A 27,215-nucleotide genomic window follows, 5' to 3' on the forward strand; every position below is an offset into this window, starting at 1 on the left:
CATTTTTGCGACTGTCCCAAGCTAGAAGTCTCTAGCCTTTGTTGGTTTTCAAATTGTATGATTTTTAATTTAAGTTCATTTATATTTTTGTACTTTTGTGCGACTTTACGTTCATTTTCACAGAACGTGTACACATTTTTGTTTAGGTGCCTTCTGAAGCTCGCCTCCGGGTCAGGCATTTTCTCGATATGTCGAAGAGCCATATTGTGGACTTCGTCTGTTTTTCTGCTCTTTGATCGGGTTTATTTTTTGTTGTTGACACATTCACCATTTTCATTCTCAATTGTAGCTATCATGTAAGCATTACGATAGCATCGTTGTTCCCATGAAATTATTTCTCAGCGAGACAGTTTGTTTTTCATGTAAGTTTCAAACTATTTACACCACAGATCCGATGCCACTGCTGGTGGACGTTTCGTTTATAACCAGCCTAGTACTCATCACTTTGTTGTTGACATTAATATCAATCATTATGGTCTTTTTTTTATAAATTAACTGTTCACAAAAGTATGTATTATTCGAAATACTAAGATGTTTCTCATCCCAGACATAGATTACCTTAGCCGTATTTAGCACAACTTTTTTGTAAATTTTGGGTCCTCAATGCCCTTCAACTTTATACTTGTTTGGCTTTATAACTGTTTTTGATTAATGCGTAATTGATAAGTCTGCTGTACACGAAACGCGCGTCTAGCGTATAAAATTATAAGCCTGTTACCTTTAATAACTATTTACACAACTGGATTGATACGTTTCGTCTCCGAGAATATATAAATATGTATATTTCGAAACTTAGTACACATGTTCCCTATGATATGATCTTTCTTTTTTTAATGTCCAATTAAAGTATTGGCCCCATTTTCATGGTCCACTGAACAAAGAAAAAGATAGTGTGAAGCTCAGGTTAAAGTTTTTGGTCAAGGTAGTTTTTGGTGAAGTTGAAGTCCAATCAACTTAAAACTTAGAACACATGTTAACTATGATATGATCGTTCTAATTTTAATGCCAAATTAAAGTATTGACCCCAATTTCACGGTCCACTGAACATGGAAAATGATAGTGCGAGTGGGGCATCCGTGTACTATGGACACATTCTTGTTTTTATATAAATTAACTGTTAAAAAAAGTATGAATAAATAAAGGCAACAGTAGCATACCGCTGTTCGAGAGTCATAAATCGATTGAGAGAAAACAAATCTGCGTTACAAACTAAAACTGAGGTAAACACATTAACTGTTAAAGGAAAGGCAACGAAACAATAGAAACCCTCTATGCAACAAAAAAAAACAACGACAATGCAACACACACAGAAACGAACTATAAGATAACAAATGTCATTTTCCTTACTTGGTACTGGTCATTTTAAGAAAAAAAATGGGGTGTTGAACCTTGTTTTGCGGCAAGTCAAACCTCGCCATTTTATGGCACGGATTTTCTTAACCGAGGCATATATTACCTTAGCCGTATTTGGCCAAACGTTTTGGAATTTTTGGTCCTCAATTTATGCTCTTCAACTTGAAACTATCTTTGATCTGAGCGTCACTGATGAGTCTAATATATAGACTGAACGTGCGACTGGCGTATCAAATTATACGTCTGGTATACGTACCTTTGATAACTTTTGACATTGTGCATTGAGTTTCTGTCGACTTTACGCTTATTGCAGATACTTTATTTTAACCAACTATCTAGTGTATTTAACACGTGCATTGGTTTGGAGCCATTGCGGAGGTCAACTCTCCCTGAGGGATTTGTAACCTTGAATTTGGTAAGTTTCTGTACTGATTTTCTCCACCTTTTTAATTTAATTGTTTTTCAAATGAAATATTGTTACAGTATGATAACAACATGTTGGACTGGAGTAAGTAGATTTCAACATATTTGGTGGTTGAACGACCGTTAAAACAATCATATCACAAACCATAGTAACTTTTCGAGGTGTAAAGTGATAATGTATTTTTAAGTCTGTAAAGCCTTTTATTGTAATAAATTGTTTCTTATCAGTTTACAAATATATAAATATAATAACTTCTGAAAATATTAGTTTTTTGTCACAAAACATACATGCTTCATTACACAACAATAAAAAAGATAATATCATACAGTTTCACATAAATGCTGACTTTGTTTCATGTAAAAGCTATACAATACGACATTTATACAAAATGTTCAACATTCATTTGATACAATCAACGCTAAACATTTATCAGCTTAAAGCAAAAATATTACATTTGAATAAAGAAGTTTCAGTCAAATCTGAGGTTACGATCAAAGTCATTCACACTTTAAAACACAGGGCATTTACAGTATGAAAAATCGTCTGTTGAATATCAAGTTTTAGGAAATTTTACACTAAACAAAAAACTAAAGATAATATTACTACGAGTTTCAAAAATGTGTCATATATTTTACTTTTTAAAAGTCGTAATATAAAAAAGCAAATCACCTTAAAATTATACAATTTAAAACTCCTTTCTAATTGATCATATTTTCTCTCTATTAACATTTAAAATATCTATAAAATGAAACGTCACCTTGGTATCATTTACTAGTAGTTAGCATTCAAAAGGGATTATTAAAAAGCTGTTTAAATTAACAGAAGACAAGTATAATGGTACGAAAGATCCTTAAATGGAGGAACTTAAGAAACTTGGCTTCAACTTGAGAAAAGAGTTAAATAAGAATAAATACTGCAAAAGGAATATCATAAATTTAAAACAACCTTGGAATTTTCTTCTTGGTGATTTTGCCGCATACAAAAGCACACATATACTAACGAAAATACAAATAAATGATGACAAATAATTGTTTAAATAGTTACCTACCATATCAATATATTAATTTATAGAAATTGGAATATTCAATGTATACATTTTCAATTTTATTTTATCCTATACGATTTGCATATCCGAACCCGTAGATTTATATCCGAGTTGGTCCAGTAAAATCGGCAGACGTAATTCAATAATATAAAAAAGCGCCATATGACACATTACATTAGGAACTTTGTTTGTTTGACCCCGAGGTAGAGTTTTCATTTTCTTTCTTTTATTCAAGAATGTGTATATCAAATACTTCATATGATAAGAAAGCTTTAAATAAGCTAATTTTTCAGTCAATATTAAGACTTAAACAAGTAAATTCCCACATACATCTTTATGGTTTATGTCATTTGCAGAAATATCTCTTTTTTCAAAATAACCATTTACCGTGGGCGCCAATAAAATCAAATGCATAATGGAAAAAGAAGATAGAAATGGTCCCTTGAAATGAAACTTTATGTCATATAAAATGTGTGTGTTGTTGGGCTGCTGTTTCATATTATTCATACAAAATATAATAACTATTGTTATATTATTTGTTTTCCGTTTCGAGGTTATTATTTTATAATTTGATTTATATTATATTAAATTAACTTAAATATTAAGAAATACAAATAGAGTAATGAATAAATGTTATTTATGAACAATTAAAAATGTCAAAAATAACAATTTGGATATTATTCATTTCCAATACATTAAAAAAAAGCAACACATACAATCGCATGCAATGATAGAAAAACATGATGTGGTTAACTTTAAACAAAAATATGTCAGTACACAATTTTAAGGTGGTCATAAGTTTTAACATTTTTCCTGATTTTATAAAAAATAATATTGAATACAGTACATTAAAAAAAAACATTTGATTTTCGAGAAAAAATATGTATGGTTACATTTTAGTGTTTCTTTTTAAACATATCAAGTCTTTGGTAATAATGAAAGACAAAGCAGAACAAAACAATTTGATTGTAACATCACATTAAAGTACAACTCAGAAATCTGGACAAGATGTACAAACAATGTCTAAATACAGAAAATACGAACGATTCTCACAAAATACTATGTAATTTACAGTTTGTTATCCTTGCATAGTATCCTGAATAATGTAGATCACAATTCATACCATTGTTTTCAAATGAAATCTCGGGTACAAATAAACTCGGATTGACTTCAAGCTAAAAAAAAAAGTACATGTTTTATTATATCGTGTGAAATATAATAGATGAGATATGAATTGTATGTTTGTAAACTAGCGGTTCATTAGATGGAAATCAATTATACAAAACTCTTTTTAAAATCGACTACTTCAGTGAAATATTTTCAAAATCAAAAAACAAATTATACAAAACATATCTTTTAATTCACATCAAAATTTATGTTTTTTAGTTAAAGAGAAAAAGTGCACTTAACTCTACAATAATTTGAGAAGTCAGAAGCTTGACTTGTTTTCACTTTGTTAAAAGATCTTTTAATACAAAAGAACATAAATTTCTTTCACATTTTTATCTTGATTTTAATAATTAAAAACCCAATATAAAGAAATGTCGTTATATTGATAGCTGACTAAGCTAATTAAAAACTATAAAAGAAAAAAAAGGAATTATCTTTCAATCTCATTGCGTAATTGTTAGAGAGTAAAATGGGAAGAAAACATTATCTTAAAAGAGTGCACGGATCAAAGTGACTACAAAGCTGTATGCAGATCAAGATTGATTTTTATCCCTGACCTGAAGACCTATATATGTGTTTAAGAAGACAGAAGATAGTGCCCACAAAACAAAATTTAAATGAAAATGTTCGTTACGTGCAAGATCATTTCGATTATAAAATACGCTACCATTATTAAGCTTGAATTTGAAACCGTTTGACTGACTGCATGACTTTGTCATACAGTATGTCTCTTTTACAGATTATTATATTATATTTTAAATGATATAGGTCACGTTATGCTCATAATAGTCTTTCCTTTTTCTAGTGCAAAGAACAAACTGAATTATAATACTTTTTTGCGTCGATTACAATGTCAGTAATTAGTTTAAAGACTGAAATTGTAATTCATACAGAGGGAAATATAAAGCTAGTGTTTTAAAATGTACAGATATTTGAACATATTTTAAGAGTCGTTTATTGTATAATATGTATGCTATACTGCTTTTGAAAGCTGGACAAAACTTCAAAATTATTTTTAAGAAATAAAACACTAACCAAAAGTAACATATTGGGTTTCACATCTAATTTATGATGCAAGCACTTTAAAACATTAGAAGTATCAGAGACATTATATGCATGTTTCTCCAATATTTTGCTTGTCATTGTTTTTGATGTTGGGACTTTCCTTTCCTTAATGTGTTGTTTTAAAATTTTCTGTAAAAAAACCCACATGATAATCATAAACTATTAGGTGACGTATAGTTGTTAATTTCTGTGTCATTTGTTGGTCTCTCATGGTACGTTATCGCATTGGCAATCATGCCACATCTTATCTTTATAGTAAGTATAAAAGTACTTACCTTAAATTTAAAATTTCCTGGTTTTAAGTCAGTAATATCTATCCATTGACAGTCTATATCAGCCATATAGTTATCTGAACAACCTACTGATATACCTACAAAACAAACAATTGTTTTAGAGATTGTTGCTTGAATATTGCTTGGTTAATGTTCAGTGCAAATATTTTATTCCAATTGAAGACAAACATTAGACAGGTCTGAACATTGGAACGACAGGGATGCAGTGCGGGGAATTTAGACGCTTACTAAATTACAATGGTATGTCTGCTTGGGACAAAAAAAATGACTTTTAATTCTACAGATCAAAACACGATAGTTACAAACAGTCTAAACAATCCTGGTATCTTTGATGAGTTTATTTATCCATATCCTTTCGCCAAAGTATGTAGAAGTACTTATATTTCAAGGTACATGTATGCACGTTTGCATTTAAATATCTTTCCATAGTTTCCGCAGGATTTACAACAATAAAACAATTACCTTGTTCGCCATATCCTTGGCAACTAAATTTTGGATGTACACCTCTGTCACAGGCAGAATCTTCTAAACAAAAACTAGCCTTTAATCCTTCTGCTACGCGGTTTCCATTCAAATCAGTGATGTCATAATGAGCAAATATTTCCATACTATGGTAATGCCTATGACCAAAACGTAAAAGATTAATGAAGAGTTTGAACAATATAACAAAATCCACAGTACAATACACAGATGAGCATACTATGATCAGAATTTTGCTCGGATTTTAGAATAATTCGTGTTGCTTAATATTTTAGTTTACCGTGTTAAAGGTTGATTGTCTTTTTATTTTTGTGAACAGGTTGTTGTCATTCTTAGGGAGCTACCATTTGATTATTATGGGGGGGCTAGGATGAAATTTGAAAAAAATAGGCAGGACAGGAGTTTTGAGTAAAAAAAAAAGGCAGGATGAGACACTTGCAAAAAAAAAAAAGTCAGGATGACAATTATTGTAAAAAAAGTCAGGATAAACTAAAAAAAAAAAAAGCAGGACCGGATAGAGTGAAAAATAAAAAGGCAGGACAGAGATTACAACTAAAAAAAAATGCAGGACAAAATTTTTCATCCTAGCCCCCCCATAAAAATCAAATGGTAGCTCCCTTACTTCGATTTTCAGTTGTTGATTACCCCGTGGTATTGTCAGACTCCTTTAAAGTCTGCCACATATTCATTAGAAATTATTACCATATATAAATAATTACTCTCTGTTAGAAATGTTAGAAATTTCGCGACTGATTTTTGTGGCCAGTTTTTTATTTGTTACAATTGGTTAATTTTCTCATGGATTCATTGAGGCCATCTACTTGTATTCCCATATTTTGTATACAAATGTATGATTTTTAAAGTAGTGTATAAATAACTTACATATGACATGCATGCCATTCCCAATCAGCTCGAGTACTTGTTGGTTTGAATTCAGCTGTCCCTTTATTTTTAACAACGCTGGAAAATCGTAAAAGTCTGCGTGTGCTTGTTCTCCAACCTAAATAGTTAAATAATAATAGTTCATATAATATTGTTTCAAAGGGTCAATGATCTTTTTGTAACATACAGTAATTTGGACCACAAAAGAGTCTCTGTGAAAAGCTACAAAAACATTAACACAAGTTTTACATGGAAGGGTCTATATAAGCTAAATAGTTTGCAGTTTTTTTATATCAAGATTTTTTTTACGAGCACTCTTTATATTATTATTTAGTTGATATAAAAACGATTATAATCCCCCCCCCTCACCCCTTTTTTCACAAACATGTACCAAGTAGAACATGTATATATGAAAGTTGATAAATTGGTATCATACGTTTTACCCACTGTAATCATGAAGGAGGAGTTGATTGATTGATTGATTGTTGAAATATTACCATTATTTGATTCATGACTTTTGAAAATACATACGTGAACTAGTTCTTTTTATTTCATAAGCTGATTTAGCTAAACAGTTTTCTTCCATAGCACATGTTAAATAATACATGTGCCTGTCTTGTAGGAATGATGTTGTTTCTACCATATATGTGCTGGGCTCAAGGTCTGGCAAGTCTGTCAATGGTAAATAAAACAATTAAGTAACAATCCACTTTCAAAAAAGTCTTTTTCTAATGAATATTCATAAACTTGGATCAAAAACTTTAATTAAATGTTGACTGCATATTAATTATTTACTTTTCATCATGTTCAAAATATAACATTTGCCAGATGTTGTCTTGGCAACCTCCTGATATTTTGCAGTATAAAAAGGTATGTACGATGCGGATGGATCCTTAGTTGACCTTGTCTTTTGGTTCGAACATATTTGCAGCAGTAAAATTACAATATGTTAAGAGTTTGCGTCTAAATTTGATACTAATATTATATAGATGTCGTATTTCCAATATTTGCAGAAGTAAAATACATATGGTTATATCTTGTATTATTATTTTGGTGTGATTTTTCATCCATATAGCAATGACAATACAAATTATGAAAGGCATATAATTCTTGAATCAAATCACTCCGAATGGTGCTTCCAAGCCAAGGTTTTTGGTTGTGTTATTTTTTGGCAATGGTTAACTTTTGTCGTACGCTTGTCGAATGTATGCGTTTTAGTTTTTCCTCTTTTTTGCACATTCGTAGGATATTAATAACAAATAATATTCTGTTGCATTGACAATTATTTAAAAAAAAAAGAGTCCGTTCAATTTACTTTTAGAGCAAACAATAGCAGCAACAGCATCCGACTGGCCGCACTGTACCATGCCATTATGTTCTTCCCAAGTACAATGACCTAAGGTCTTCTCTGTTCCTTTACATCTAACACGGGAGTAATACTTCTTCTGGTATTTTCCTCCAAATTGAGATGTCTGTTAAAGAAATAAATGCTTAAAAAATTCCTTAACAAAAAGCAAAATCAAAACCACAAACACAAACACATCAAATAATGGGAATTAAATCAAGTTCCATATTCCATACTTGGTAGATGCATTTCCTTTTCGCGGTTGGATTGCAACTGGAAAATCGATTACAATATACTATTTCTACATTCTTTATGAGATCTTTTGGTAGACTTTTTTTCAAATTCAATTTATTTTCAATTTTAAAATTTAGCTCTGTTCTCGCTTTTCTTTATTACGATTTAATTTTCTTTGTTTCTTGTTGAAGAACAATTATACCTTAGCGGCTTGCATTGCATATCCTACTCCAAAATGTCTGCATGCTACCATTGCTTCCCTTATTGACCAATGGTCACCACAGATAACACCCCATACATCTTGGTCCGGTGGTAATACTTCAATTCTTCCGTCATTGTTGTGTCTGCCACCAGATAACTTTACCTGTACCCTCTAAACAAAACGAAACAAATTTAAAAAAGAAATAGTTGCGGTTTAAAACAGAAGTGTATATCAACATCTATCTATATGTACTAAATAGTAATTAGTTGAAAAAGTAAACATTGGAAAGGAAAGGAGTATACTAATTACACAATATACTTCTAAAACAGGCGTCAATTAAAAGCAAGCTAAAAGATGCACGTAGGTCATAGGCGTCGACAGTAGAGACTTTTGTATATTCTCTGATAAGACGAATTCTAACACACAAATGTAAACAGGTTCATTAAATAAGAACACAGTTCACACACCCAAACGTAAGGTCATTGTAACAATTGTCTGTTGGTACATGAAAGGACGTGTATGAATTCACGTAGTATCAATTGGTTCATTTGTAATGTAATGTAAGTCATGCATTCTGAATTATTTCAAAGGAACTGTAATTGATTACATAACTAATCAATTGTTACAAAACACTGTATCATGTTTCTTTCTGTGCATTTCTTAATTTGTTGCATGGCAAGCATTCACCTCCTTGTATACCAATATAGTTGTTGTATGTAATATATTGTTACGATCTAAGCAATATGTACATTATATCATGGGTCACTACAGTAGGAAAAACAGGTTACATTTATTTCTGGTAATTGCACTGCGTGAATCATGTTATAATGATGTAGGTGCATATGTCTTGTATCTGTTTGTAGCTCTAATAATATATACTATCAATAAAATATCTACTGTAACTTTCTTGATTAGGCTTAATCAGGACCGTTAACACTCAAAATGTGAGAGAAACTCAGGAGCAGAAAAATCAAAATGAATTTTTAATTATTTTATGCCAAGGGTTGAAGGCTTTTTAGCCTAAGTGTTTGTAATATTATTAGATAATACACTTTAAACTTTTTAAAAATGTATGTAATAAACCCTCCAGGTGCATGATCTGCCTACCCCTCCAAAGAAACTGAGATCACCCCGATTTTTGAGGGATGAGTGTTGCTCAGGCCTATAGTTTTTATCTAGTGTTTTGTAGAAAGGTGTTTGTCTTTAGTCTTTAGTATCTTATTTTTCTGATTTTTCGGTTTTCTTCGACTTATCGGTTTTTATTCTCCCTGTGGTGTATTCCACCTCAGTTTACACTACTGAATGAATTATGCATTCAGAAAGTTAATACTTATATCACTTTTTTGAAACATAAATACTGAATCTCGGCTTATTTTTCATGTGAAAATAAATGCTCTATGAGAGTTGTCTGTATCCTTATGTTTTTCATGTAAATTTTTATCACATATCACATGTTTGAAACATAGATACTGAATCTAGATTTTTCTGTGAAAATGAAAGATATTTGAGAGTTCTCTACCTTCTTTTTTCTAATGTTAATATCTAATGATTGCACTGCTACATTTAGCTTTAATATTGACAAGTTATAAATGCAAATAGGGGTATGGAGGATATGGACACAAGCAATAAACTTTAAAACATGCAAGGAACCATGCACTTTTATAATAAATAAACATATCTTCCTATATGATTAAAGAGCTATAAAACTAAACGGACGCGTTTCATCATTTTTGTTGTTGTTTCTCTGGGTAAGTTTTTGTCGTTATATAATACCTTATGTCTGTTGTCAGCTCTGTTACCATGCCCATGACGGTGTGCATGAAAGCCGCTAGGAAGTCCAGTGTTTACAGAACTGGTACCAATTCTTTCGTTTACGTTATTTCCTTGGTTTGTGTTACCACCTTCAGGTACATTTACCAGTGTCCTACCTGGACTGTTGTCCAATGATACGGAAGGATCATCATCTTGTGCAATTGGCCTCGGGTTGGACTGTCTATTCGGTTGACGAATAGGGGCTGGTGTAGTTGTCGATTGTCCCAAAATTTGTAGACGCATATTGATGTATTCACCTCTGGTATATTTTGTCGGTCGTTCGCCTGGTTTTGAAATCATGAACTTTCCATCTCTTAATTTCAATACCCATAAAACAACCTCTCTGTCCAATACCCATGAGCCAACAGACAAAGCTGGTAACCCATCAGCTCTATCGTTTACAGTGGATTGACGTGTTACACGCCCTTGTGTTGTTGGTATTACACTTGTTGGTTTGGTTGTTGTCTTCGTGGTAGTTGTCGGAGTGGTTGTCGGTTTAGGAGTAGTAGTTGTTGTCGTTGGCCTTTTTGTTGTTGTCGTCATCGGTTTTTGTGTAGATATTTTCTGTGTGGTTGGTAACGGAGAGGTTTGCTAAGGAATGAAGACAACCATGCAGTTATACAAATTATGCTTTAGGTATAGGATTTATAATTGACAGAATTGAAAGCAGAAAAAGCTAGGAACAGATAAAGATCGTTCATTGATCATTTTGCCTGTAAATTCAGAAATTATTGCGATGTTTTTATTATTGCGAAAAATGCGACAGGGTTATAATCGTATTAATTCAAAGTCGCATTTTGATGTATTTTATATGAATACAAAAGATTTTTTCTCGGAATCTCAAAATTGCAATAGTAAATGCACGCAATAATTCTAAATAAACAGTATATATTTTCAGTTCGAAACAAGTGTTTAAATGTAGACCTGTGCGAGTATATATATATTTAGATCTACTGCTGTCTTCATATTTAACAGATTTTAAAATAGTCATACTTTTTTTAAATTATAACTGCCATGAAGACGTTTTAAATGACTTATAGAATATTGTTGATCATCTCAACGAGATTGATTTTCTCGCTTGAGCCGGGACGGCGAAAGCGAGTAAGGCAATCGAGAGGAGATGACCAATGATAATCTGTTTATCGCTATTTTACCTATGACGACGTTGTCAATTTCATGTCAATTTCGTTAGCAACGCCACGTGCCTGCTTAGTTGCTAGCGATAATTTGCCTTCTCAAGCAAGTAGCATGATATGAAAAATTATCACAAAAAAAGATGAAAGGCAAAATGCACAAAATAGCGATATTTAAGGTTATCGTACGGCCTTTTCCAATTAACAAAACCTATACCGAATAGTCAGCTATAAAATGTCTCGAAATGACAAAAAAAAACATTTCAAACGGGCCTATTTTATCAACTGTATAATTTGATATGTTGCAATTAAAATGCTTCGGAAATGAATGGGTCTGAATGTGTATAAACCAACTGACAGCTAAACAAGTTTATTTTATCTAGTTTAAAGTCATAAGAAACCTCAAATCAAAAAAAAATAATGCATATGATTTTAATAACTAAATGGATAGTTTTCATTATAAAACTTATGTACATATACTTTTTTCTGAAGAAAATTCTTTAATTTATTCATATTTAGAAGAAGTTTACTTTATTTGAATAGCTTCCTTCCAGCAAGCAATTCCCCCGACATATTTTCCGTATGCAAGGTGACCTCAGTGTGACCCATCTCGTAAAAATCCGGTGACCACAATACGCATGGATGTCCTTAAAATAAACTATTATCTGAATTTACATGTTAAACACGTGCTCAATTTCCATGCTTTTTTGTTTATTTTTCGTCAATTGTTGACAAACAGGTGACAATCGTTAAACTTCGGCTTCAAAACACGAACTTTAATTACCTGCCATATTTTCACAATAACACTGACCGATTGAAAAAAAATTTGACAATTATACGAAATTTACACGAAAAAAATGATAAATTCGAGCACAGAAGACTAAGTTTATGATGTTTGTATGCATTGGTTCAAGAATTGGAAGAACATTATTTTTCACCGGTCACTCGTTTCTTATGACTTTAAACGTTCACCCAGTGCTCTTATACTATATTAAGATAAGCTTTGCATGCATGAGAATAATGGGAAAAGCTAACCTAAAAACTACATACATGCGACATGCACTGTTGCATGATCATTCTTTCAAGGCTATAAATATTTAAGATATTTCAGAAGTTTATATTGACATAACCTTTGTTATGCAGTGAGGTCTTAAGTTCTAATTGTTGTGGTATGCAGTGAGGAATATATTACCACGTACATGTAGCTATGTTGAAAAAATGTGACAACTACGTTTTTTTAGGTGACCGTATTTTGACAAAACTGTATTTAATGTGTTCGTGAAGTCAAGTCACACAGCCAGGGCCACCATTAGCTTTGTGTCGCTAACATATCAAATATTCCAGCTGATGAAAGTATGAATGAAAAGTTATCTGCAATTGCGTGCTTAGAATATAAAACCGGCGTGAAAGTGTGCTGTGAATGAAAAGGTCTATCTACTATGCATTAACTTATATATTGTTTAAATAAAAAGCGTCAACTGCACATTCATCTGTTTGGAATGTAAATAAACAGTGCATGTAATACGAGTTATTTGTGATTAGAGGGGGGAATAACTTTCGAACGTTAATTCTGCATTAATTTATGATCAATGCGTGAAAATACAACCATAATAAAACAATGTTTCTTTACTAGATTGTTCGAGAAACGCGAAACTCTTTCAAGTTGGCTTCAGGGAGCTAAATGAAATTTTATTGATAACATTATATAAAATTCGAAAATAAACCACAATTAATTTGATGCATGATCTTAAAAATGTTTTCTTGTTTTTGAAGCTTGAAACCCAAATATTGGAAATCCAAATGAATTTAGAATGTATCATTGAAATGGACATGTCAAAACTTAGGACCTTCTGCGCATATCCGTATGTTTGCGCTATGATAGCTGATAGCTGTGGTAAGTCATGATTCTTTAAATGTAGTTATAACTGAGTATTCAAGTACTTAACATACGTACCTCTACATTAAATGATCTATTGGCCAGATCATCCTCGTTTACTTTCTCTGTCAACAGCTCCTGAACTTCTTCGTCAACTTCATTCTTGTCATCATCTTCCAATTTAATGACACTATCACCTTCTGTATCTTCCAACACTATTGCAGGGTCGTCTGCTTTCATACGTTCGCCTCTTTCATCTTCTTCCACCGTTTGGTCATCTTGAATATCGTTTGAAATGGGGACAAAAGGTGTTGTGATAGGTGGTGGTTTCATTATTTCGTGTCTCATATGGATATACTCTTCTTTAGTAACCGTCTTTGTAGACTCTCCTGGTTTAGCAACTAAGAAACCACCTTGTCTCAAAGGCATTACCCACATTTCAGTATCTTTATCCATTGTCCATTGTCCTATTCGCATTCTACGAGGCAATCGAGCTGCTAGGAAAAATATTGTTGTACCAGGGTTTGGTGTCGATGTCGTTGTTGTCGGCGTCGTCGTTGGTGTTGTTGTCGTCGTTGTGGGTTTAGTGGTTGTTGTTGTTGTCGTCGTTGTGGGTTTAGTGGTTGTTGTTGTTGTCGTCGTTGTGGGTTTAGTGGTTGTTGTTGTTGTCGTCGTTGTGGGTTTAGTGGTTGTTGTTGTTGTTTTGACAGTTGTTGTAGATGGTTTAGTTGTCGTTTGTTTTTTCGTCGTAGTAGTTGTTGGAGATGTTGTTTTTCTTGTCGTCGGCTTATACGTTGTTGTTGTTTTTCTTTCATTTGATAATCTTCCAATTTGGTCTGATGTTTGGGGTCGTCTGTCAATTGGTATATTATTAGCCTCATCGCCTATATCTGATACTTGTGATCGTATATCAAGGGGTACATTATCGGCTTCGTCCCCTAGAAGCACATTGTACGGTTGCGAATTAACAACTTCAACCCTGTCATTGTTTTGAACAACAGCACTTTCAATTTCGTTTCCATCAATATTCGATGTTGGCGGTAATGTCGTTGGAGCAGGTGTTGGAATTCTCAAACAGACAACACCTGCAGAATGTCTTTGGCCTCCGCATGAATTCCGATGACGGCGATAAAATATTCCCCATCCAGGGTTCCAACATGCTGAAATACTTTGTTCAGATCCTCGACAGTAGACATCAGCAAGCCATACTCTTCCTAAAACAGATAAATTATTATGTCATAGGTTTACATAGTAACTTATTTTCAACTATTTGACATTTTTAGAATTATCAGTTAAAATACATTTGAATAGGCCTTAACTTTCATATGCGTATTATTAACCCTCCGCGTTTATATCTTTATATTTAAAAAACGGAATGAAGCTTTAAATAGAGCATTTGCATTAATCAAGTATTTGCTGGCGTATCTGTATCGACGTATCGTATAACACGTATATGAGGAAAGAATAAATTAAGGCTAGTTGGTCCCGATGAAAATATTTTATAATGCATCTAATTTTTATTGAGATCGGGGTAAAATCATTATTGTAAGCAAATCTGTTCGATACGTATACGTCGATCCGTGCACGTATCCTGATACGTAAATAATGCAAATGCTCTACTAGAAGAGCATTTGCATTAATCAAGTATTTGCTGGCGTATCCGTATCGACGTATCGTATAACACGTATATGAGGAAAGGATAAATTAAGGCTAGCTGGTCCCGATGAAAATATTTCATAATGCCTTTAAATTTTATTGAGATCGGGGTAAAATCATTATTGTAAGCAAATCTACCCGATCCGTATACGTCGATCCGTGCACGTATCCTGATACGTGAATAATGCAAATGCTCTAAAGGTCGGTCATTTAAAGACGTACCAACCGTATCATATACGTTGACGTATCTGCATCTGCAACTATACCAAAAAACAGTATGTGATCCCGCAGATTAAAATTTTATGTACGTTCAATAATGTAAATGGGCGACAGATTAATTTCTAATGCAGAAATTTACAAAACAATAAGGAAGTTTCGACTTTTTGTGGAATATGTAATCCGACTTTTAAAGATATTTCGGACAGTTGGAACAGTTTACATGCATGATAGGAGTGAATACGATAAAATCGCTTGTTTCACTGTGTATGAACTTGTGCTCACGTAGAACCAAATTGTTATTTGACAAATAGAGTGATACTCAGTACTGTTTTATCAAATGTACATGTATCTATATGACATATGACAACTCGTATTTCTATTACCTCTAATGATAACATAGCAAATGAAAAATATTCAAAGTTCCCTGTACATGTATATAAGTAGTATAATTGACTTTTTTGTGTTTATTCATTGTAAGATCTTGAAATATTTTTTTTAACTAGATTATTAAGGATTGTGTACGATATTCGTGTACCTGCCCTACATTGGCTCCTTTTTAACGGCATGTAAAAGAAGTCGATAGAACCCTTCATGTTTTTTTTACAAAACACCACTTTCATAAATATTGAAAGTGTATGTTTGAATGTTTCGAAGGGATTCAAATAAGTTTTTTTTAAATGAAGCATGGTCTTATTAATAAGCTCGGGATCACATAATATTTTTCGATATATCTGCGGATGCGGATACGTCAGCGTATACGATACGGTTGATACGTTTGTAAATGACCGACCTCTAGTAACAGCTATTGACATACATCATAGATTTTTTTATAAAGGTTTCTCTTTAAAACAATAGTAATCTTTTGTTTTTCGAGGGTTGAGTTGGATTTGAGAAACACTCACCAGTAACTTTTGTATTGATGTTTACTACGTTAAGCGTAATTATAAAATATTAATATTTTGGTGGATAAACTGTTAACTTTTAATGTATTTACGAGGCTATCAGTTTTAAGCAAGATATAGGGTAGATATTACATTAAGGGATGCTAAAAAAAAATATGCACCTAATATTGTTTAGGCTTTAATCAAAATGTCAAAGATCGAGAAACTTCCATTTTACCAATTTGTTTCTCAACACACAACAAGAACAAAGAACAAACGTTATTTATTATACAACGTCGGTATCTAAGTGAGCATTAAAGGATACACCAAAGGACCATTTTATACTTACCCCTTTACATTGAAATCTTCAATAATATATATAACGCTTTTATATACGTTTAATTCATTTAAATATTTATCGTCCTTATCTTTATCACCTTGCTCAGACGCCCCGTAATGTTGATATCATGGGTTCTAGACGTGATCAGTCGTTATCATCGACATCACAATGTTTAAGGAGAAGTTAGCAGCGACGTCACAATGTGTAAAGAGACGTTATCAGCGACGTCACAATGTGTAAAAAATAGTTATCAGCGACGTCACAATGTGTAAAAATTAGTTATCAGCGACGTCACAATGTGTAAAAAGAAGTTAAAAGCGACGTCACAGTGTTTGGAGAGTTATCAGCGACGTCACGATGTATGAGAAGACTTTATCGATCGTTTAATTTCGTTAAGCAAACAAAATGTCTTAAAGAGGTGGATATTATCAGGTTGCCTATGTATAGATAACTTTAAATATCAGCGATAACTCGCCAAAGGTGTTCACATTCCTGCTTGCAAATACACAAATACTTTACGATATCTATAGGTAGAAAATCCCGTTAAATCATACATTCATGCACAGAAATTAATATTTCCAAATTGATATGTACTAATTCTTTTGAATGATGACGATATGGCCGACAAGTTTCAGACCACCCACTCTTTCCATGATTTGCACATGTCTTTATAATAATTATTATATTGATATAGATCAAACGCTTGTAGTATTTTGTCATTGACATTGTTGTTAATCTTTGAACTTCGTATCATAATGCATTCATTGTTGCATACAGTGACATTTAGTGACAACTCTTTAAATATTTATAAAGGTGTGTTAAGTGGATAATAGCTTATAAGAAATTAAACAAAAATTTCTATGTAAACTTCTTATTTACTCAATGTTCGGACCAATGTTCTAGCTCGATGTTGCACTTGTGAGAAAAGCAAAAACCGTTTACTCTATTCCTATAACTTTTGAAATATTATATACATGTTGAAAAGCAAATGGAATGTATCAGTAGTTTTTGTGCCTTTTTTTTATGTGATTGAGTATACAATATACATAATTTTGATATAAACGTCTTGTTGCAAACTATTATGATACTTGGTATGTGTTGATTACGAGCGAGAAAGAAGAAAAGTTTTCCATATATTGCAAAGTTCGCTTTCGCGTCTGGCGTTAATACAAACTGTAATTCAGGTACCTATGATAAGTTCATTTACAACCACTGGGTCAATGCCACTGCTGGTGGAGTTTTAATTCCTCGAGGGTATCACCAGCCCATTAGTTCTGATATGAATTGTCATTGATATAGTCATATTCATAAATTAACTGTTTACAAAACTTTTGAATTTTTGAGATACTAAAGCTTTCCTACCTGAGGAATAGATTACCTTAGCTGTATTTGGCAAATTATTTAGAAATTTTGGCCCTCAATGCTCTTCAACTTCGTTCTTTATTTGGCCTTTTTAACTTTTTTGGATTCGAGCGGCACTGATGGGTCTTTTTTTAGACGTAACGCACGTCTGGCGTTAATACAAAATTTAATCCTGGTATCTATGATGAGTTTATTTTAAGCGTTCTTGTGTCGGTCATCGGGGACTTTCCAGTTAAAAGAATTGGGAGTCGCCTTCAGAAGAAAAGAAAAAAATCGAAATGAGGATTTGTTATAAGATTGCCAATGACATAACTATCCACCAGATTTTAAATTACGTGAATATAAGCAATTTTATATGCCTTGAACAAACTAACATTTTTTTCTATCAAAAATGAACGTTACAAACATTAATGCATCGTAATTAGACTATGCACTAAACTGCAAAAATCATGTTTTAAAAATTATTTAAAAAGTAGAGTTACTCCATTCATGGAACAAGATTGGTAGAATAGATTTTGCGAATAAAATGTTAATTTCGGTTATAAGGACAACACACTTCGAAATCAAATACTGAGGTCTTTTTGGTATAAACAAAAGCTTTTGATTGTATCTTGCAAAGGAATCGACCTTCGTTTTTTTCTTATTCTGCAAACGTTTTATTTCAGATTTACATTCAAAGACAAACTTTAAGATATCTTTTATTTAATTTGTAAATTGACAAGTTTCGGCAAATTTCAAATTGTTAAAGGTTTTAGTCATGTTTAACTAGGTACTTATATAAGATCACCAAGAAGACACCAAATGATCTACTCAAACGTTTTTTTTTTATTCTTGTAGACAATTCTATCCTTATATGTTAAAATCATTTAGCTTGAACTCTAAATAGATTTATAAGAAAATGAATCTTAACATATAAAAAACTACGCGATCCATTGTTTACAAGTGTTTATCTTTTTATGAAAAATCAAACAGTTAAAGGTTTGTATTATTTAAATATATTGGGACAAATACCCTCTCGAGGGATTCATACACTATCGTTAACATATATTTATCAGTCTTAAAGGATTCTTGAACAGGTGTTGATAGTAAGAAACTACTTGACGTTAAATTAAACTGTTTGAGGTTAACCTCGATTGTGTGACTTGATACAAAATTGTTCAATGGATTGTCCTTTAAAATGTGTTGTCCACGAACTCTAGTACTATAAATAAACTCATCATAGATACCAGGATTGAAATTTTATATTTGCGCCTGACGTTTAACTTTCTAATAATTATAAAAACGCGTTATTATAATGACTGTTTAATATATTAAAAGGATTTGAAATATGACGGTCGGGATGAAAAAGGTGTGTGTGTGGGGTGATAATTGATAACAGACAACTATTTAAATCGTTCAGATGCCCTTAAAGTTTTGGTTTTTTTTTTAACATGCACTCTCCAAAACCCGAATCTGGTCTGACGTGGCTGCGTACTTATACATCCCAAAGAACCAAACGAACGACTACTAATTAGAATAAAACATATACTTTTAAAGAAATTTTGTAAAAGGGCTAGTCTGTATCAATAAAAGTACATTATTTAGTTTATATGAAGAAAAAAAACCGAATTAATTAACGTATTTCAGCTAGAACGGAGAATTAAATGTTCTTTAAAGACTTTAAATATTGATAGATATTTTGCAGTATCAGACTTCCCACGTAACACCAAATGCAAACTGTTCTATGCTTTCTTTCGAATATATAAAAATTATTTACAAAATTGCCATTTACCTTTGATGCAATTAATAGAAACATTTATTTATTCGACAAACGCTGATGTTAGCCAAACGTTCGAAATAACTTAAACATCAGAGATAACAGATTTATTGTTATCGAAATGCTTCAACATTTTTGGCATCTACCAAGGTTGAGTATCGTTAATAGTCGAATAATGCAAAATCATCAAAAACAATCAAAGAATAAACAATCATTGCTTTTAGACTAGACAGATATAGGAATTATATAACATGGATGTTTTAGAAATAATCATGCTTATGAACAGATATATTTACTACATTCACCAGATTTTTGCATTAAGTTTAATCAATTAACAGATGATGAAAATGTTAAAAGTCTCAGCTTTTTGTTTAAGTGTTACGTAATGTATGGGGTGCGTTTTATCATATCAGAATTATAGGCAATCATCACAAATTAAGGGGAAAAAAGATAACATGTTCTTAAACATCACACACAGTTTCAGGTTTCAACCGCCCTGCACTCATTATTTTTTCTCACTCAATGCATTGTGAGAAATTATTTGTAAATTGTGTGAACTGTTTAAATTTTGCATGCAGAGGTTTTTGTAGTTCTTTTGGCGCCCTGGTGGATTTGCCGATTTTTATTGCACTTTCCAAAGTGGGCAACGTTCTCTTAGCGATGGTTCTTAAAACAAACAAATAATTTTCATTCATCAGAGTTTTGCGTGCGAAATTTTTCAACTTCACCACTATCAGCCCTTCATGCATTGGTTTACTGGTTTCCTTGTAAGCAACAACCCTCTACCATAGGAAATATGATGAAAATGAAGCTCTGGGGTATTAAACAGGATATACATATACTCCATACGCAGGTGCTGCTGGGTCGAAATGGAAAGTTCACAATTGTGAAGCCGAAATTATTGTCTTTGTCGTTAAGCTTTGTTATCAGCCGTCCTCGTCTACTCATCCAAACCAATCTTACCATTACAAGATATCTTAAGTTTTGTTGGCTCTTTTTTTGTTGTTGTTTTTTGTGTGTGTTTTTAAATTGTTGTGTCTTTTGGATTATAGCTCTTCATCTATATATATAGCATCACTGAAGAGACATGTTTTGTCGAAATGCACATCTGGTGCAACAAAATTGGTACCGTTGATTTTATTACTACCACTAGGTCGATGCCTCTGCTGGTGGACTATTAGTCCCCGAGGGTATCACCAGCCCAGTAGCCAGTACTTCGGTACTCTATTGTGTTACTAAAATTTGCTGTTACAAAATATTAGAAATTATTATAAATTAAGGAATGTATCTCCCTCATGCAAAGCTCTGATTCCTTTCACGAATTTGACTATACTTTTTGGATCTTTTGGATTCTAGCTCTTCGTCTTTTATATAAGCTTTGGATTTCAAATATTTTGGCCACGAGCATCACTGAAGAGACATGTTTTGTCGAAATGCGCATCTGGTGCAACAAAATTGGTACCGTTGATTTTATTATATAAGCTTTGTATTTCAACTATTTTGCCCACGAGCATCACTGAAGAGACATGTATTGTCGAAATGCGCATCTGGTGCAGAAAAATTGGTACCGTTAATGTTATTGCATGCGTATACCCCACATCTCCTTTTGTTCATTCTTGTAATGTTTCAAACTTGCTATGAACTTCATTCATAGAACAACGTCTACCCGTTGGAACGAAAATTCAGTTGAATCAGATTCTAGTGTACCATAACTCCTATTTCCCCTTGGAACCCAACAGAGCAGACAAACGACAATAGTTTGTATAGACAGGAACTAAAATTGCATTAAACACTTTTAACACCCCCACCTGTGAGATTAGGCTCATTAAATAGTCAGCAATGTGGTACATAATTTTTTAACGGATATAATGATGTGCATATGGCTGGTTATATATATCAGAATGGTATCATTTGGGAACGTCTTGTAAAATTTAAACTGATTTTAGCTTATTAACAATAATGTAACCACCCTCCTTATCACTTTAATTTCCTGAGCCATAATTTGCAATAATCAGCGTAAATTATATCAGTTGTTTAATCGGTTAAACCCAAGTCATCACATAATTCGCCACATAGAACAATGTGAAAGCTTTACCCTAGCATATTATCTCATCATATATACTCCCTATAACTGTGTCATGAAGCTGATATATGTTTCATCTAAAATTCTCTTCGTTAATTAGATTGACTTAGTCTATGAATACAGTGCATTGGTTTCTTGTAAAGAGCAGTCAGCTTATTCGGAAAAATAAAAATAACGCATTAGAGAAGAATTAATATTTATAGAAAAATCATGTAATGCCGTTAGCAAGATAAACTAAAGCCTGATTGTACATTGTACTGAAACCTATGAATCCCCACTTCGTCATATCTACTTCGCTCATCAAGCTTCACATGTTTTTTCTTATTGTTGGTTGTCCATTCCCTTTGTTCTTCAAATTAAGATTTTCTCTCTCTTTCAATACTTGGTTTAGAGCACTACCAATGAATAGTAGATATTCAACATGCCTTCATAGATATATATAGTAATCTTTTATTTACCCTATACAATCAACGGTATAAGTTCAAATTTGTTTTACTAGAAAAGCCTTCTCAACAGAAATGCATAGTCAAATTTAAACATTGGATATCAAAATATAGATAATGGCCCTGTATTCTTAAAATCGATTAACAAAATAGCAAAAATTATATCAAGGTATCTGTATGATTTCCGGATACAATCTATTTTTTTGTAAAATTTTCAAATATGTTTGAAGATATTTGTAAAAATTATTTAGAATACGAATTCTCTGTTCTGCGACTCTGTGGATGATAGCCTCTGTCAGAAATACAACAGGTCTTCCGGCTCGATGGCTTCAATAAGACTTTGAGAACCAGAGCAGCAATTTATATGCTATTACTTTGTAGCTCTGTCGAGTGTCTGAGTTATGTTTTGTGTCAGAGATCAATATACCATATCCCTACTTTAACATTACATGTTTAACATTAATGGTTATGCTAAGAAGTATGATGTGATTTCTTTTCTGTAAAACAAACTTTTTGAATTAATCAATTGAACAATTATATCTTCAGTAAATTGTTACTTTTATACTACAAAGAGGGTACTTCAGAAAAGGGAAAAATCGTTGAACTACTTCAACGTTACAGTGTTCAATTGATTCAGTCTTTTCGCCTGCAAGTTTACATTTTAATAAAAATCTTTTGGGCGGGCACTATGATGCATTATTGGTTTATTTTGTGTGTATCATCAAATAAAAATTCTGTCACGATTCTATTTAAAAAAAAACTTCCATATGGTTAAATTTTACCATCCCAACTGTGCGTATCACGATCACAAAATGTTTAATGAAGACGGTCTTTGAACAGGAAATATGTCATGTACAGTAATGTTCTTGATAAAGAAATATGTATGTGGCGAGATTGTTAAAACATTTTATAAATGCTCGCAAAAATGTTGTAAATAATACCGTAAGAAATACTTCAAATAAAAACTGTGATCATTGTCCTTGCTAGGTGACCTTTGTATGTCTTTGTGACATTGCGTCAATGAATCTAATTAACCAACAGTGGCACTGTGCCATTATCTGTCAAAAGATTCAATCATGGTAAATGAAGTAATTACCAATTCCATTCTTATAGAATAAGAAGATTTATAACACATAAAACGTAATTTATAGGTCACTAATACACGAGTACACTCATTTCAAAGAGTAGTACTTCAAAGTATTTGAAGAAACAAACTAGGAAGACTCTTAGAACTAATTACTAAAACTTGGCTGAATGTTAGATCTCAATATTGCGGAAGAAATGAATTGGTGTGTCTGAATATGTAGTGACAACTGCAAATTATACCATGTACATTGGATCTCCTATAATATTAGAAAAGACAATGCGGCTGTGCAATGCTAGATGATCATGACGTTGCTTTAGAAGTTAGAGGACAGCTATAGAAGTTAGAGGACAAAGTACAGATTCTAGACCCGATTGCGGAGGAAGGAAAGAATCAGGAAACATTGTTAGGGTCATTTTCTGTATATATTTTATCATTTCTACAAATTTGAGTTTGAACAAGAATGATTTCTTAACAAAACTGGAATTCATTTTCGAGCTTTACTGATCGTAAATTTGTCATTTCTACCATCAAATTGACGATGACAAGCATATACATACACAGATGAATGAACTAGTAAATGTATATGGTGTATCATAAAATGAATAACTCATAACAGCTGCAAACAATACCTCTCATATGATCATATAATCATACATGCAAGCTGGAAAGTACACGCATGAGCCGTGTGAATAACCACATCTGCTTGATGACAAATTAAAAATGCGAAAATAAATTTGGTTGTCGCGTGCAAGAATCTGTTATGGTTGAATATACATCGAAAGCTGTCATCAAATTTAAAATAAGTTAATTTTACACGGATTTTAAGTCTACAAGATAATAAAGGTTGTATATTTGTTTTAAAAAGTTTTAATTGTTCACCCTTTGTTTGTATTTTCTTTCAAACATTTGCATAATTGAATTAAATTGAAAACCGTATAATACGCGACAGTAACGAGAAGGACACAATAGGCCACCTTAAGTAATGTTAAACAATACAATCTATTAACGAATTTTTGGTATCACTTTAAAAGTCTTAAAAGTATAAGATAAGCAACATTTAAAAAAAAAAATTAAATGAGATTTTAGCTTAACTTTATTTCTGTTTGATTTTGCAGATTCGCCATTTTTACAGTTAACAACTGAAAAAAAATGTTTTTAATCCATGTTCACATTATCATACGTATCTTTTTAATAAAATGTTTTTCAAAAGAGATCGTCGTCCTTATAATGTGTTACATTTTATTAAAGTAAGTAGATGAGGTAGGAAGGGTGCAAATGCACGAGACAACTATCCAGCAGTGAATAAAAACCCAGGATGTGAACAACTTGAGGTCACTATATGTTTTGGTACATCTATTATAACTTGTAAACAATTACTATGAAGAAGAAGACAGCCAACAGACCAGATAAGATATAAAACACAAACACAAACACATTAAGGAAAACATCGAATGCAGTACAAACTTCAATAACACTTGTTTTGGAGGAAATGCAAGCGGACGTACACTGGTTTAGAAATAAACTTTCCATTAGAGAAAATAGTATATCACACATTTTAAAGAATTGTTTTTCTTGTTTCTGAAACAACATCACAGAGAAAGAAAACGCAGTTTTATGAAAATTTCTTTACTGCATTGACTTTTCAAGTATTTTTATACAACTTAAACTTCGAAAGAAAATATGTTAAAAGAAAAACTGCAGATTAAATACTAATGTATATTTTTGTAAATTGTGAATCTGTCATAATATCGATTGCTGTCTTTGATAAAAACTAAAACATTTTTGATTTTTTTTTTATAAACTAACATCTATTTTGATTCATTCATTTATCATGTTCACATATCGGAATAACTTGAGTTGCGTAGAAAGGTGACTTCTGCATGCCGTTGATCGATCCATCAACGTACAATAGCTTAAGCAAAAAAGAACGGTCATACCAAACCAGCAAAACGAAAACCAGAAATTATAACCCGAATGATGAAAGTAAGAAGCCACAGACAGGATTATGGACAAATAATTAAAAGAAGAATTCAATCAAACAAACATCTCCAAAAACGTTATGTCCAAAAGTGAGAGTATGCTTACCCTGTCCCATGCAATAGCCTTCGTATAGCTCAATGGTAAAAGTCGATAGGTATAAATAATCGAGTATTTGATGCGTCAATTAATTGTCATAGAAAATCTTTTAATTGCTTTGAAATGAAAATCGCAAAATGGAGGATATCCCTTTTATTATTTGGGATTTATACACTAAAGTAAACTATGATAACATTTTTGTTCGCTTTGGGGATTCCGTATATCGTCAGATTATCGGAATTCCAATGGGGACTAACTGTGCACCACTTATTGCGGACCTCTTTTTGTATTGTTATGAGTTACAATTTATGACAAAAATAAGCAAAGACCCATCAAAACAACATCTGATAAACAAATTTAATAATACTTTTAGATATTTGGATGATATTTTGGCTCTCAATAATGACGACTTCAGTATGTATATTAATGAAATTTATCCTGCTGAACTTACTTTAAATAAAGCTAATACTAATAATGACCACTGCCCTTTCCTCGATCTTGATATCTATATCACTAACGGAAAGCTGAATACTAAAATTTATGATAAAAGGGATGATTTTTCATTTCCTATCGTTAATTATCCGTTTTTAGATGGTGACGTTCCCTTGTCACTATCTTACGGTGTTTATATATCTCAACTTGTACGATTCGCTCGTGTTTGTAACAATGTTTTAGATTTTAAAGGAGCACTAGCTACGATATATATAAAAAAAATTAAGTATATATTTTTTTAGATTAATCATTAATTAAATTGGAATAATGAAATAATAATTTGCTTTTAGCAATCAATTTGCTTGAATTTTGTTGAAATAAGCGATTATACATAATTTTTGACTGATTCACTTGCAAGTGAAAACGTCATCATCATTCTAACCGGTATTCATGTGAACTTAACTTAACCCCCTAGCTAGAGACTGACAACGCATGCATTGTACGTGAACTGGTTATTTAAAGAAGAAAAAATGTCAACAATGAAAGTGAAACTACGGTAAATCATTTGATTACTAATTCGATCCACATAAATTATTTCTTATACGGTTAAAAACAATGAGTAACTTATATTTTTAATCTATAAATTCAAATCAAACAGACCTATAAAAATCCAATTGCACGTGCTGGTTTAACATATTCATATCTTTATTTGTGTTTACATCGCTTATATGGTCATCTGAGGTCAAATCGATAGTTAATTAGATGGCGTCTGGATTTAAATACACACGAAACGAACCTACATATCATCTACCCCATGCTCTGTAAACTGTTTATTTTAAACGTTTGATAGATTGGATAAATGTTTTACATTGTTATTAATCAAATATGAGAATTTGAGTCAAATTGGTGACCATGAATTTGACAGCTAGTGCCCCTTTAACGAGAGAAATTTATGTATTACTGAAAAATTATTACACCAGGGTTTTCTATATCACAAACTAGTCAAAACTTTTAGTAAATTTTATCATCGGTATAAAGACATCATTCGTAAATATAGCTCAACATGCAGACTTTTTATACGTTCATGTATTTCACATCCAATTTTTTATGGAAATATTCTTTATAAAGCACAAAGGTGTCAGTATTCACCTCAGAAACTTACAAAACCTTTAAATAGACTGATTAAGAAGGGATACAATTACGATACTGTTGTCAAGTCATTAAAGATTGCATATTTTGGCGTTAATATTGAGTCACTGACAAGGTCTTTGCGTCGGAACTAAAGACATTTATTCTAAAAACAGTTGTTGGCATGACACGGGTTATGTTCTTCTCATATATGTTATGATGGTATGATACTAAACCCCTAACGGGAAGGATTGTGCCTGATGTTCATATGATGAAATCATAATCTTTCAGTCAGTTTAATTGAAGTCTGGAGCTGGCATGTCAGTTAACTGCTAGTAGTCTGTTGTTATTCATGTATTATTGTCATTTTGTTTATTTTCTTTGGTTACATCTTCTGACATCAGACTCGGACTTCTCTTGAACTGAATTTTAATGTGC

The 27,215-nt window shown here is 32.2% G+C and overlaps 1 protein-coding gene across 3 annotated transcripts in view; it reads right to left on the reverse strand.

Annotated features, from left to right (window-relative positions):
* Positions 1 to 3,145: 3,145 nt before the first annotated feature.
* LOC134714554 (lysyl oxidase homolog 3A-like) overlaps positions 3,146 to 27,215 on the reverse strand; it is a 28,270-nt gene continuing 4,200 nt past the window's right edge. For 2 of the 3 annotated variants that reach the window (XM_063575901.1, XM_063575902.1), the window contains 9 exons: positions 13,393 to 14,528; positions 10,267 to 10,896; positions 8,494 to 8,664; positions 8,028 to 8,184; positions 7,244 to 7,384; positions 6,713 to 6,830; positions 5,813 to 5,970; positions 5,333 to 5,427; positions 3,146 to 3,997 (listed from right to left, as the gene is read on the reverse strand). In XM_063575901.1, coding sequence (XP_063431971.1) covers positions 3,872 to 3,997; positions 5,333 to 5,427; positions 5,813 to 5,970; positions 6,713 to 6,830; positions 7,244 to 7,384; positions 8,028 to 8,184; positions 8,494 to 8,664; positions 10,267 to 10,896; positions 13,393 to 14,528 — 2,732 coding nt within the window. In that variant the 3' untranslated portion in view covers positions 3,146 to 3,871. The remainder of the gene's footprint in view (positions 3,998 to 5,332; positions 5,428 to 5,812; positions 5,971 to 6,712; positions 6,831 to 7,243; positions 7,385 to 8,027; positions 8,185 to 8,493; positions 8,665 to 10,266; positions 10,897 to 13,392; positions 14,529 to 27,215) is intronic. The other variant, XM_063575903.1, reaches the window with a different exon arrangement.

The sequence above is a fragment of the Mytilus trossulus genome, chromosome 4 (genome assembly GCF_036588685.1).
Source record: "Mytilus trossulus isolate FHL-02 chromosome 4, PNRI_Mtr1.1.1.hap1, whole genome shotgun sequence".
Lineage (NCBI taxonomy): Eukaryota > Metazoa > Mollusca > Bivalvia > Mytilida > Mytilidae > Mytilus > Mytilus trossulus.